We start from the raw sequence: 11,721 nt of genomic DNA on the forward strand, positions 1-11,721 counted from the left end.
CTTCACATATGTATAGAAAATCTGCGTATTACAACTTTAAGTAACTTTCTTGTTCTATAGCATTCACACCTCTGAGATCCTCCACTTGTCTCCATGACAACATGCTGCAAAGGGGCAAAGCCGGACTCAAACCCAGCTTGTGGTAAGAACTCAGCCTGCATGGTACTTATACTTATCTGGTGAGCAACTGAGGTGCCCCTAATGTGGTTTTAATATTAACTGAAAATATGATGAGGGATCGAACAGTAACTTTTTCTTCCCCAACGTTATAGTGAATAAATAATAATATAATAATAATAATCTTCCTCTTTTCTAAAACTTCCTGTTTGAAAGAGGGGAAACAAACAGCTCCAGTCAGTTCTTACCGTCCATCTCTCTCGTACTGACAGCACAGAGGACAAGCCTGTCTAGCATGGTGGACGTTGAAACGCAGCTCTGATACTGCAGTTGAAGTGTTACTAGATAATAAACTAAATCTATAACCTGCCTAAAGTATTATCAGGAAAGACAGGAATGGCAGCCAACATGTCGGAAGACATCTACGCTAAACCAGACATGACCCAGAAGGTGAAGTCAGATGACATCTATGAAAATGCAGACACGACCCAGAAGGTGAAATTAGAGGACATCTACGCTAAACCAGACACGACCCAGAAGGTGAAGTCAGATGACATCTATGAAAATGCAGACACGACCCAGAAGGTGAAATCAGAAGACATCTACGCTAAACCAGACATGACCCAGAAGGTGAAGTCAGATGACATCTATGAAAATGCAGACACGACCCAGAAGGTGGAGTCAGATGACATCTATGAAAATGCAGACACGACCCAGAAGGTGAAATCAGAAGACATCTGCGCTAAACCAGACATGACCCAAAAGGTGGAGTCTGACAGGGGGGAGATGGAGGAGAATATGGGGGACATCTACATTAGTGCTGACACTCTCAGAGGTCACAACCCCTGCTCAGAGACTGAGGACCCTACAGCAGAGAACTCTGCAGGAGATCTGCTCTCAGGTAAAACACGCACACAAATTACATACCTACATAAACATACTGTACAGACTAATACACAACTGTAGCCTGATGGGATACCTCTACCTTTCACTTCATGCTCCTTTGAAATCACCACAAAGTCCCCACTGTGTCCTTACACACACACACAAACACACACGCACACAGATCATAACTGTCCCCACTGTCCCCAGGTGCTGGGGGTCCAGAGAGGAGTCTCTCCAGAGCTGCAGCAGTGTGTCTGGGGCTGCTGTGTGCTCTCCTACTGGCTGGGATCATAGCACTGGGAGTTGTCTGTGAGTACTTCTAATTAAACATACATCATTTGATATATATATATATATTGACTATAAAATTGTTTTATAAAAGCAATATAGTACTCATGCGGTTGTCGAGGGATATATCAGGGGTGTTGTTCTACGCCACTTGGCCTCCGGCCAAACACCACCTGTGGTATATCCCTCAACAACCGCACTCGTACTATATGCTTTAATACAGTGGTTCTCAACCTTTTTTTCATGTACCCCTTGTGAAATATTTTCTCAGCCAAGTTCCCCCAAACCAGCGCAGAGCATTTTTTTTTTGTTGAAAAAAAGATGTATAGGCCTTAATACACAGCGCTATGCAATTGTAACAGATGTGTTCAGGGCATGAACAGGCACAACTCATGGGTGGGCTTTTATATTTATTTGCTTCTGCAGAAGACAATGAAACAACAAATTGCCATCTTATTTTTCTCTTTGCACCTCAGCTTCTCTCAATCAATACAAAATGTAGTGTTCATTCAACATTACATTACATATTCAATGCACACTAGCTACTAGTCAAGAGCTATTCAAATTTGACCAGAAAACATTTAGCAAATTAATGTTAACATCATGAAAAACTATAACCAGAGGAGATAACAGTGCCACCTAGAGCAGGGGTTCTCAAACATTTCAGCCCACGACCCCCAAAATAATGGTGCCAGTGACTCGCGACCCCCGCATCCACGGAAGTGGACTTTGATCCAGACCTGCCAACCAGCTGCCCTGCCCTGCCCTGCTAATGCATGCACATTCTGAGTTAGATGTGATGCTAGTTCGGAAGATCAATAGTTAATGCGAGCACCCGTAGCGCGCAATCCAATTGTTTTGCCTTTATTTGAGCGCAACATATTTTTTGAGCTTTGTGTAAAATAAACAAAGCCGTTTTTCAATTGGTAAAACTTAACCCACCTTCTGACTTCAAGTTTCAATGACTTTCCGTTACGTTAAATGACCGGACTACTTGCGGAATTATATGAAAGATGTGAATTAAAAGCACACAACCCGTTGCCAATGACAGCGGTCATAAACTTTTCGCAGTGACGAATATCAAGAAATTACCAGGGGCAAGAAATTTCGACACAAGCACAGGCCCGTTGCAACAAGGCAAGCAAAACAAACAATTGGTTGGGGCGCCGAGTTGGCTTGGCGCCCCAAGACAACGACTGGTTAAGAATAAAATGCAACGACAAACGTGTGAGCGCCCCTTTGATAGTCAATGCAGGAAAGTGCAATGACACTGTTATGGGGACCCCCCTCAAGGGCCCCTCTCATGATCTGTGCTGCTGGCAAAATACAAAAACCTCGTCGGTCGGCAGTCATCAATCATGAAGCGGAGTTATGCTTCAGGAAGCCAAAAAAGGAAGAAGAGAAAGGAAGAGGAGGATAATAAAAAACAAGATAGTGGTAAGTGATAAATTACACTGGATAAAATAGCTGTACTTGTCTTGGTGTAATTTTGCAGCAGGTAGGCTAGCAAAAATATGTTTATGTTAGTCCGTTAGACAGAGACTTAGTTTTAACATGCCGCAGTGCTGTGCATTTTTTTCAGGATTTTTTAAAGGATGCTAATCTTTAAAAATCTCACGTACCCCTGGACTGCCTTCACGTACCCCCAGGGTTACGCGTACCCCTGGTTGAGAACCACTCCTTTAAGGAATAATAATATTACTATATATATATATATATATATATATTAGTGCTGTCAAACGATTAAAATTTTTAATCGCGATTAATCGCATTAATGTCATAGTTAACTCGCGATTAATCACAATTAATCGCACATTTTTATCTATTCTAAATGTCCCTGATTTCTTTTTGTCCCAATCTTTTTTCAAATTTTAATGCTCTTATCAACATAGAAAAGTGGTTCGGATTGCTTTGTGCAAATATTTCTTTTATTGAAAACAACATTGCAATCGCCTGGCTTTGACGAGGGGGCAGAGAATTCGCATCAGCTGTGTGCTTGGCCATCAAGTGGTATTTCAGACTGGACGTGCTGCGATGATAGCTCAGTTTACAACGACAAAACACACAAATCACTGGTCTTGTCAATAGAACCATTTGGCAACTTTTTAAAAGCAAACTTTCCATTCAGAATCTTATTGGCATCCATTTCGGCATCTCGCGCTCGTCATCCACTCAAAACGTAACGTTAGCCTACTACCAGAGAATGTCTAATATCCGTAAACGGGCTCTGCTACTACTCTTTAGCCAGCTCGCAAGCCAAACGAGTGTTTGGCGTGCCTGTTGTTTTGTTTCCGGTCTAGCTAGATCCGGTGTGGTGTTGTAGTTTTTCTAAGGTCGGGAGTTGTTGCAACAGCATGTGAAAAAAACTACAAAGTTTGCTAGGCCAAAAAGAGCGTTAATCGCGCGATAAAATAATTTACGCCGTTAATTTGGGTTTGCGTTAACGCCGTTAATAACGCGTTAAACTGACAGCACTAATATATATATATATAGTAATATTATTCCTTAACAGTCACCAGAGTAAATGATGACAAAACCATAAAGACTATGGAGAGAGACCAACTACAGACCAGTAACACCATCCTGACCAGAGAGAGAGACCAGCTGAACACCAGTTACACCATCCTGACCAGAGAGAGAGACCAGCTGAACACCAGTTACACCATCCTGACCAGAGAGAGAGACCAGCTGAACACCAGTTACACCAACCTGACCAGAGAGAGAGACCAGTTACAGACCAGTAACACCAACCTGACCAGAGAGAGAGACCACCTTAAGAGGAGGCTGTGCGGTAAGTTCATGAGGACAATCCTAATTTAATAAACTATATAATTGTAAGCTGTATGAAATAAAAGTTGTTGTTACGTAATGTGATGCGTTGAAGTATAGAAACATTAATTAACCACCGCTATTGTAATGATTTAATGACTCATTATGTTTGTCAAATCTGGCTCTAGGTTGTGACAAAAGTGGGTTTTAAAAGAAACGATTTTGTTACTGACAGAAATGGCTAACCAAAACCAACTGAGTGTGTGTGTAGGTGTGTGTGAGTTGTGTGTGTGTGTGAGATGTGTGTGTCTAGGTGTGTTGGAAGATGCAACAAAGGGAATGTCAAAACTTCACTCCAAATCTCAGCTTCCATGCTGAGCAGGTTTACTGCAGAACAAGTGACAGAATAAAGAAGAGAGAGAGTGTGTAAGAGTCAGATTCAGCTGAATAATGTTTCAGTGAATTGGTCATATTTGGTTCATAGTTGTGGTGAAGAATATTGGTGTTTTAATATTGATTATTTTATTTTGATAGGTAAAAAATTCATTCAGTAATAATTTTGTAGGCTATTTAAGGTGAAGTGTTTATATTCTACATTATTTGATTTGTTGGTTTCAAAGAGTCTGTATTTGGTTACTGCGCACGTGCATTAGTATCAGAACAACATGATCAGTGAAAGGTTATAGTGCTAAAGGAAGCTGTTTTAGTTTGGGACTAAAACGTTTTTGTCCGTTATTCTGTTTGGAATTACACCCTGAAGGCCAAGACTTAAGTTGATTTCGTTTTTGTCAACAAAAAAAATGATTGTTTTTGGATTAGTATTTACATTTACATTTAGTCATTTAGCAGACGCTTTTATCCAAAGCGACTTACAAGAAAGAGTCATTATTACAAGATTGAGGAGCTAATAAACTGCCATGCATCGGTCGCCTTGGGTTTGTGAGTAGCCTGCAAGTTGGTGTTACGACAATGGCAATTTTGAGAAGATGTGCAAACACATGTTGAAGCAAATTACACGGACAGACGCGTTCTGCAATCTTGATGGCTCACAGAAGATTGGTTGAAGATTGGTTGTAGCTGTTACTACTGTAAATATAGAAAACTAAATATCAATTCTGCGTTTTAATGACATCAAACAGAGGATCTAGCTGGATGGACGAGGTTTGGTTGGAGCTGTTACTATGTCTCTACTGGGGTGAATAACTGGGCTGACAGCAGACAGGACTGTAGAGACAGAGGAGCAGACCTGGTGATCATAAACAGCCTAAAGGAACAGGTGAGTGAAAGAGAGAGACAGAGAGAGAGAGAGAGAGAGAGAGAGAGAGAGAGAGAGAGAGAGAGAGAGAGAGAGAGAGAGAGAGAGAGAGAGAGAGAGAGAGAGAGAGAGAGAGAGAGAGAGAGAGAGAGAGAGAGAGAGAGAGAGAGAGAGAGAGAGAGAGAGAGAGAGAGAGAGAGAGAGAGAGAGAGAGAGAGAGAGGGAGAGAATGACAGAGAGAGAGAGAGGGAGAGAATGACAGAGAGAGAGAGAGAGGGAGAGAATGACAGAGAGAGAGAGAGAGGGAGAGAATGACAGAGAGAGAGAGAGAGGGAGAGAATGACAGAGAGAGAGAGAGAGAGGGAGAGAATGACAGAGAGAGAGGGAGAGAATGACAGAGAGAGAGAGAGAAAGAGGGAGAGAATGACAGAGAGAGAGAGAGGGAGATGAAGGATGAGAGAGAGAGAGATGAAGGATGAAGTCAAGTTCAAGATCAAGGTAATAAAACTGCTCCTTAACCCTCTTCCTTGACAGAAATTCCTCAATAAACTCAACAAGAGAGTGTGGATCGGTCTGACTGACACAGTAACAGAAGGAACCTTTACCTGGGTGGACGGAACTCCTCTGACCACACCCACGTAAGAGAAGTACTCTTTCTGTAGTTTCTGGATTACTAGAAAACTGAAATACAACCTTCGCTTGACTGCATCTATCTGGTGCATTATACCAACATCATCGCCCCATAAATCACCCCAGATAGGCCCAACCAATCACAATCAACATTACGTAAGCTGTAAAGGAAATAGCATGTTGCCAAAAGTATCTGAACATCCCATACCAAAACCATGGTCATTAATATGGAGTTCCCCTTTGAGGCTGCAACAGCTGCCACTCCTCTGGAAGGCTGCTTTGGAGTGTGTCTGAGAATGTGCTTCCAGCATTAATTAAGCTTGATACTGATGTTGGGAGATTAGACCTGGCTTGCTGATAGCATTAGAATTAGATACCAACTGTGTTTGATGGTGTTCTGGGATCTTTGCAGCCCAAACTCAACAAAACATTTCTGTACAGAACTCACTCCGAACCTTGACTTGGCTGCACAGATCCCTGAATTTTATCAAACACATTTGGGATTAACTGCCTCTGACCACAGCGGAAGAGAAAACTACTCTTTTGAGTAGTTTGAGACTTCTGACTAAACTCTAAAAATGTCTTCTTGTAATATGTTTTAATATTTTTGCCTTGCTTGACTGACTTTGGTGCATCATCGCCAGCAGCATCGCCCCATTAAATCCTTACAGCCAGACTCAACCAATCACATTAACATAAACATAAACATTAAGCTATATGAGAAATATACAGTACTAACATATAAAACTCTGATACAGAATGGTTTCTCATACTGTATGACCCTGATGTGGACCTCAGTGTGTGACTGGTTGTGTTGATCTTTAACCCTGTAGGTACTGGTACAACCCTCAACCTGATAATTACCCAAACCAACCAGGCAGTGTTGATGAGGACTGTGCTGAGATATTCTACTCACCTTCTCCTATAACATGGAATGATAACAGATGTGATTCTGATAATTACTGGGTCTGTGAGAGAGGGATCTAACAGTTGAGATCTACTGTGGGTTTTTATACACATGTAATTATCCAGCTACATTATCAGTCATGCCAATAATACCTGTCATAGCTGCATGAATGAAAGAACTGTGATAATGAGCTTTGACTTCCTATTGGCTAACAGAGTAAATTATGTAATAATGAGTTACATAGGCTTAATCTTTATATAGCTACCTAGCAACAATTCTAATCGTTTATCGACCACACAGCTTGGTTTTCTTACTTATGACTGTTATTTCTGAAATAAAACATCAATTTGGTCATAATCTCTGCTCTCCTCATTGACCCTGCATTTCAGTGTTTTTTTATGACATCAGATGTGTACCAGACCCTGCTCATTGACTCTGGGGCAGTGTGGGAAATACTGACTACCTGAATGCAAGTTGTCAGGATTCGGCAGATATCATACACTATTATCAGTGCATTACAAACATTCCAAAACACTTGCCGATATTTCCTGGTGTGAGCTGTAAACCTCGCCCAGGGGGCCAAATGTGCTCTAACAGGTGTTATGGTGAATTCACACCCCCTGCCAAAATCTAACCCCCCCCCCCGCTCGTGAACGTCTTGTACTTTGCTTTTTACTTTGTAATCAATTTAGCATTTGTTTTGCTGTTCTTACTGAATTAATTGTTTTTTATTGGAGTCCAAAAGACAACATTTAGTTGTTGTTTTGTTATAGAAAATAATTGTGGTTTGTTCGCGTCGGCGACACAAATAATGTGCAGTTTTCGAGTGTAGACTATTCGTCTATACATTCGCATAAGTATACGCCCTTATCGCCCCACGTCTTATATTTGAAAGTGTGTAAAATTGATCATCTAGCTGCCAAACCAGCAGGGGGTTTGATTTTGGCAGGGGGGGGAGTTTTCGGCCTTAACACCGCAAACCCGCCTATAGACCAAGAAAGAAGAAGAACGGTAAACAAACGAGCACGGAAGGAGCAACTAACCCTGAAGTTCACATGTTTAGAACTTTTTTTAAATGTAAGTTTAAACACAAAGCTCACTGATGAGGTAATAAATGTAGTCACAAACCCACATTAATAGTGTGTAACATGTTTCATTGTTGACAAAGGCACGTGATAATGCAGCCTTGCAGCCTCTTTCAATCACTTACCATGTCATGCCAAGAAAGTCCGTGAGGGTGTAGGGTTTAGGGAGGAGATTGCGATTGGGGGACACTACAGCTATTCTGACAGTCACGTGGATGTCACCATTATGCATCGAAACACAAAAAGGAGAAGTGAAGAGCAGAGATGTGTGAAGTGTAAAGTAGCTGGAAGGTTTAACTGTAAATAAAATACCAGAGTATATATATATATATATATATATATATATATATAAACAGTATAGTCGTAGGGAATCGCAAGGACTCGACTCGAGCAGTCCGGTATATACTGTAACAGAGGTACTTGGAACCCAGTGTGCTTGTGGACTGCAGGACCCTGTAACTCAGATGAATGGAATATCATTTTGTGGAGATATAACCTGGTCAAGACAGAGTGAGGAGGTCTAGGTGTGGTGCTGTGGACAGCAAAGGATTATGGGGAAGGAGGAGAACTTGTATGCCAATGTCATGGGTGTGTCGCGCAACCAGGGTCAACGCAGCCCAGATAACGGTATTGTGCAACACACATACATACACACACACATACTTACACACAACTCAAGCATATGTGTTTGTGGTATCGATGCTTAAACTTAATTTTTAGGTTTTCTAGTGAGTAGTTTTGAGTTTCTTTCCGTCCTTGTTGAAACTCCAGCCCGACCATGAGCTCCACTACACAAATGTTGTAAATCACAATTAACACATCAAATCGCTTATCCAAAGAAAGGAGGAAGGAAAGTTGTGTATGGGTCACTGGATGTGCTACTGTAGTTGAATTGACTGAGAAAGCAGGCTCACTCCTCCCCACAGTTTCCTGTGATGCTGTTTCTGAGTTTCAGTCCTCCTGTGGTGGAGACTCACAGACAGACACATGGCAGGTGGGACATTTCTAATGAAAGCGACACACACTGACACAGAAACACAGCTCGCGTTCACACAGGTGTGTATGCATACATGCACACAATCCCCCTCAGAAGCAAAATTAGCTGTGACTTGATCAGATGGATAAAAAAAAGGTGGACATTCACTGATTGGTTACCCTATTGTGTCAAATCTGTGATATATTTTTCTGTTATTGTTGACAAAGGGGAAGAATGGACATTTGTCACTGAATATTTTTTACAATTTGTCAAATCTGGCCAAGAACCATTGCTGCATGTCTTCCCTTTTCTCTGTCCCTGCCTTTCCTGTCACACTTCCGTTAAAACTGTTCAATAAGCATAAAAAGTAAGAAAGTAAAGCCCAAGATAGAAATGTGTTTCCTGTGGTGGAGTCACAGCTTTCAATAAAGGTGTGAAAGCATGCATTGCACACACAAAAACAGAAACAAATGCCTGGTGCAGAATCCGAACCAATTACAAAATGGGAGATCATTTTTTACATTTTAATCATAAGTGTGCACACACCCAACCATTCAGTCGAGATACAGGCCATAGACATGGGAATAGGTTTGACTTGTGCATTCTCTCTTAAACACTGTGTGTCCACAGTTTCAGAGAGGAGAACCTATCAAGCCGTAGCAGTGTGTCTGGGGCTGCTGTGTGTTCTCCTGCTGGCTGGGGTCATAGGAGTGGGACTCTCCTGTAAGTTTCTCTTGAACAATTTTCACACAAGGATGTAATATAATCATTATAGTAAGATACCACCTCTGTAAAAAAAGAAAAACAAAACAGTTGTTGACTGTTCCTTGCATTTGGTACTGGCCTCCATTCATCAACAGATACCCACTATCAAGAAGGTGAAACCATAAGGTCTGTAGAGAGAGACAAACTCCAGACCAAGTATGATAACCTGACCATAGAGAGAGATCAGCTTCAAACCAAGTATGACAACCTGACCAGAGAGAGAGACCATCTCCAGAGTAAGTATATTAGCTTGCCCAGAAAGAGAGACCAGCTGATGGACTGTTTTAAGACCTCAATGACAGAGAGACAGAGAGACACCAGAGAGATAGAGAGACACCAGAGAGATAGAGAGACACCAGAGAGACAGAGAGACACCAGAGAGATAGAGAGACACCAGAGAGACAGAGAGACACCAGAGAGATAGAAAGACACCATAAAAGGTCTTGTGGTCAGCAAAATGCAACACTTTTATGCTCTGGTTATATTGCTCCATTCGAATGTCTATAAGATCATATTAGAAGATAAGATATAAAAACTTTTTACGTCGGGCAATGCAAATACAATATTTTTAGATTTAGATTCGATTTACAATTTGCTTCAAGTGACATTCAGTGAACTTCAGTGGAATGTTATGGTGTTACTGTAATAGAGTACACAAGATAAGTGTAGTGCAGAGTTATACAAATCAAGAGAACAAGAACCGAATCATATAATGAAGAAGTGTTAAAGTGGTTCGGAGTCATTATTTGTACACCAATTGTGCATATTGCAAAGACTTCCCAAGTTGTGCAACACAACAACGTCCTTAACGATAGATGGAGGAGGTTCGGCTGCAGCTGTTATTCAGTCCAAAAGAAATACGATGAAAAACAAAGTTCTGCTACTGGTGTTTCTTCAAACAGACTGCTTTTCTAAGTCCTGGAAGAAGTTGAACGGTCGCTGTTACTATGTCTCCACTGAGCAGAAAAACTGGACTGACAGCAGACAGGACTGTAGAGACAGAGGAGCAGACCTGGTGATCATAAACAGCCCAGAGGAACAGGTGAGAGAGAGAGAGAGAGAGAGAGAGAGAGAGCGACTGAGAACAAAAGAAATGTACAGATCCAGTTCAAGATCAAGGTAATAAAACTGCTCCTTATTCCTTCTCCATGACAGGATTTTCTCAATAACCTCAACAAGAGAGTGTGGATCGGTCTGACTGACATAGTAACAGAAGGAACCTTTACCTGGGTGGACGGAACTCCACTGACCACACCCAAGTGAGAGAACTCTGTAGTTTCTGGATTAATAGAAAAAAACAATTTTTATTTAAATACTTTCAGATATTCAACCTTTGCTTGACTGCATCTATCTGGTGCATTATACCAACATCATCGCCCCATAAATAACCCCAGACAGGCCCAACCAATCACAATCAACATTAAGCTATAAAGGAAATACAGCGTGTTGCCAAAAGTATCTGAACATCCCATACCAAAACCATGGTCATTAATATGGAGTTCCCCTTTGAGGCTGCTACTGCATCAGAGTGACGGCTCTAGGTCCCCAACACTTACATCTCAGAGTGACAGCTCTAGGTCTGTAACACCTACTGCAGATCTTGTAATACGTTTGAATATTTTTGCCTTGCTTGACTGACTTTAGTGCCTTAGAACGAGCAGCATCACCCCATTAATTCCCTCCAGACAGACTTAACTAATCACATTAACATCAACATTAAGCTATATGAGAAATATATAGCACTAACATGTACAACTCTGGTACAGAATGGTTTCTCATACGGTATGACCCAGATGTGGACCTCAGTGTGTGACTGGTTGTGTTGTTATTTAACCTTGTAGGTACTGGTACGGCTCAAACCCTGATAATCACCAAGCAGGCAACGTTGATGAGGACTGTGCTGAGATATACTACTCATCTCCTCGACACCAACTAGCTATTCCTCCCATGACATGGAATGATAACAAATGTGATTCTAAAAGTTTCTGGGTCTGTGAGAGAGGGATCTAACAGATATACTGTGGGTTTTCTATGCATTTTTTTT

General features: G+C 41.4%; 1 protein-coding gene across 1 annotated transcript; it reads left to right on the forward strand.

The window, feature by feature from the left end:
• The first annotated feature begins 351 nt into the window (after positions 1–351).
• On the forward strand, positions 352–7,186 carry LOC146237006 (uncharacterized). The gene is made up of 6 exons (XM_084687291.1): positions 352–1,018; positions 1,210–1,311; positions 3,803–4,081; positions 5,199–5,335; positions 5,849–5,952; positions 6,778–7,186. The coding sequence occupies exons 1-6, from the start codon at positions 514–516 to the stop codon at positions 6,929–6,931; spliced, it is 1,281 nt and encodes a 426-aa protein (XP_084543417.1). The 5' UTR covers positions 352–513; the 3' UTR covers positions 6,932–7,186.
• The last annotated feature ends 4,535 nt before the right edge of the window (positions 7,187–11,721 follow it).

This window comes from Hypomesus nipponensis, chromosome 22, assembly GCF_054491055.1.
Source record: "Hypomesus nipponensis isolate SF chromosome 22, ASM5449105v1, whole genome shotgun sequence".
Classification (NCBI taxonomy): Eukaryota; Metazoa; Chordata; class Actinopteri; order Osmeriformes; family Osmeridae; genus Hypomesus; species Hypomesus nipponensis.

What these genes read in the sequence shown, in the direction of transcription:
- LOC146237006 (XM_084687291.1), top strand. Translation starts at nt 514, where the DNA reads ATGGCAGCCAACATGTCGGAAGACATCTACGCTAAACCAGACATGACC. An exon ending in CATAGCACTGGGAGTTGTCT is followed by an intron (nt 1,312 to 3,802) that starts GTGAGTACTTCT and finishes ATTCCTTAACAG; the next exon opens with TCACCAGAGTAAATGATGAC. An exon ending in ACTCCTCTGACCACACCCAC is followed by an intron (nt 5,953 to 6,777) that starts GTAAGAGAAGTA and finishes TTAACCCTGTAG; the next exon opens with GTACTGGTACAACCCTCAAC.